General features: G+C 65.1%; 2 protein-coding genes across 2 annotated transcripts in view; both read left to right on the top strand.

Moving 5' to 3' along the window:
* ENH_00051080 (hypothetical protein) overlaps positions 1–569 on the top strand; it is a gene marked incomplete at both ends in the record, with an annotated part of 616 nt that extends 47 nt beyond the window's left edge. Inside the window, 2 exons of the mRNA XM_013581348.1 lie at positions 1–228; positions 470–569. The exon at positions 1–228 is cut by the window's left edge and continues 47 nt beyond it. Coding sequence (XP_013436802.1) covers positions 1–228; positions 470–569 — 328 coding nt within the window. The remainder of the gene's footprint in view (positions 229–469) is intronic.
* A 142-nt stretch (positions 570–711) lies between these two features.
* Positions 712–2,028, top strand: ENH_00051070 (hypothetical protein; the record flags this gene model as incomplete). The annotated part of the gene is made up of 3 exons (XM_013581347.1): positions 712–874; positions 1,187–1,329; positions 1,966–2,028. The coding sequence occupies 3 exons, from the start codon at positions 712–714 to the stop codon at positions 2,026–2,028; spliced, it is 369 nt and encodes a 122-aa protein (XP_013436801.1).
* Between the last annotated feature and the right edge of the window lie 253 nt (positions 2,029–2,281).

Raw genomic sequence — 2,281 nt, 5'->3', positions numbered from 1 at the left:
CAGCAGCGGCTCCGCCGCCCCCCCCGCAGCAGCAGCAGCAGCAGCAGCAGCAGCAGCAGCAGCAGCAGGGTCCAAGGTGTACATACACCCGGAAGCAGTGATTAAAGGCAGCGTCACTCTGGGCACTGGCTGCTGCATCTGTGCTGCAGCAAGACTGGAGGGGGGGGCTGGGGGGCTTATTCTGGGGGAAAGAACTGTAGTCCGAGAAAAAGTCACCATTATCAACAAGTCCGTTGCTGCTGCTGCTGCTGCTGCTGCTGCTGCTGCTGCTGCTGCTGCTGCTGCTGCTGCTGCTGCTGCTCGTGTTGGTGGTGGTGGTGCTGCTGCTGGGGTTGCTGCTGGGGTTGCTGGACGGCGCTGCTGCTGCTGCTTCCGGTGCCAGCGCTGCTGCTGCTGCTGCTGCTGCTGCTGCTGCTGCTGCTGTGGGCTGCGGAGAGCCCAGAGCCTCGTTCTGGTGTCTAGGCCTCAGGCGGGGCCAGCAGCAGCAGCAGCAGCAGCAACAGCAGCAACAGCAGCAGCAGCAACAGCAGCAACAGCAGCAGCAGCTCTTCTCTCCAGTTCGTTTTTAATTGTTGGAATGGAGATCTAGCCCACAGACGTATTCATGCTTTTTCCTTGTTCTCCCAAACCCTAAAACCCTAAACCCTAAACCCTAAACCCTAAACCCTAAACCCTAAGGCTGTGTTTGTTCTTTGAAGGCTTTCTACGCCGATGGTCATCGGCAGCTGCTGCATTTTCGACGAGGCATCAAGTCAGTACTTCGCAGCAGCAACAGCAGCAGCAGCAACAGCAGCAGCAGCAACTGCTGCCACAGCAGCAGCAGCAGCAACTGCAGCAGCAGCAACTGGCAGCTCTTCCCCTTTGTGCCATTTGTGTCCGCAGCTATTAGGGACGTCAAGCTAATTGAGGACTTTGTCCACATCGGAGCCCTTGGTAACTGCTGCTGCTGCTGTTGCTGCTGCTGCTGCTGCTGCTGCTGTTGCTGCTGCTGCTGTTGCTGCTGCTGCTGCTGCTGCTGCTGCTGCACTGCGTGGCCCTGCTGCTGAAGCTGCTGCCGTGTTTGGCCCTTCCCTTGCCCTGGCTCATTGCACTAAAGTGCCCCTCTGCCCCCACCGCCACCTCCCCTGCTGCTGCTGCTGCCGCTGCTGCTGCTGCTGCTGCTGCTGCTGCTGCTGCTGCTGCGCAGCCACGGTGTGTGGGGTGGAGGCCCTGGGGGCCGGCAGCTCCGTAGTACCCAACTGCGAGGTCACCTCGGGGGCCCCCCCTGTGGGGCCCCAAGAAGTAGTTTGGGGCCTCGCCAACAGATCTTTTGACCCCAACGCAATTGTGGTGAGTTGCTGCTGCAGTACCCTCTTTTTGCACCGCTTGGGGGCCCCGGGGGGCCCCCCACCCAAGGGGGGCCCCTGGGGGGCCCCCTGGGGGCCCCCTAGCCCCAAAACGGGGCCTCAGGGGGGGCCCCCAGCCCCTAGGGGCCCCCTGCGGGCTCCCCTAGCTCCAATGGGGTCAATCTTCTGGGGGCCCCCCTTATCCCCAAGGGGGCCCCCTGGGGGCCCCTGTAGCCCCAAGGGGGCCCCCTGGGGGCCCCCGTAGCCCCAAAGGGGCCCCCTGGGGGCCCCCTTATCCCCAAGGGGGCCTCCTGGGGGCCCCCGTGGCCCCAAGGGGGCCCCCTAAGCCCCCAGGGGCCCTACCTCGGTGGGGGCCCTTTGGGGGCCCCCTCAGTGGGGCCCCTAACTGGAGCCTTGGGGGCCCCCAGTTGGAGACTTCCTGGGGGCCCCTGGGGCCCCGGGGGCCCCAGGGGGCCCCAGGGGGGCTGGGGGGCCCCACACTGGAGAGGGTTTGTTGTGGGTGGTGGCTGTGTGTATATCTTTTTGAATTTGAATTCTTGTGTCTCCTTTGCTGCTGCTGCTGCTGCTGCTGTTGCTGCTGCTGCTGCTGCTGCTGCTGCTGCTGCTGCTGCTTGACCAGAGACAGGCCCAGACGCTGGCGACGGACCTGCCTTACCTGCAGCAGCAGCTGCAGCAATCCTAGGGGCCCCAAGACAGGGGGGCCCCTAGGGTCGGGGGCCCCCAGGGCACAGGTGGGGGCCCCCAAGAGGGGGGGCCCCCCAGGGTACACTTGGGGGCCCCCAAGGGGCAGGGGCCCCCAAGGGCTAGGGGCCCCCAGGATTAGGGGCCCCCCGGATTCAAACAGAAGGGCCCCTGAGAGGCAGGGGCCCCCAAGGGTCAGGGGCCCCCAGACTGAGGGGCCCCCTGCTCCAGGGGCCCCCAGAATAAAAGTACCT

Source organism: Eimeria necatrix, genomic scaffold (genome assembly GCF_000499385.1).
Source record: "Eimeria necatrix Houghton genomic scaffold, Enh_scaff401, whole genome shotgun sequence".
NCBI classification, from domain to species: Eukaryota; Apicomplexa; class Conoidasida; order Eucoccidiorida; family Eimeriidae; genus Eimeria; species Eimeria necatrix.
This window is presented reverse-complemented; position numbering and strand designations above follow the sequence as displayed.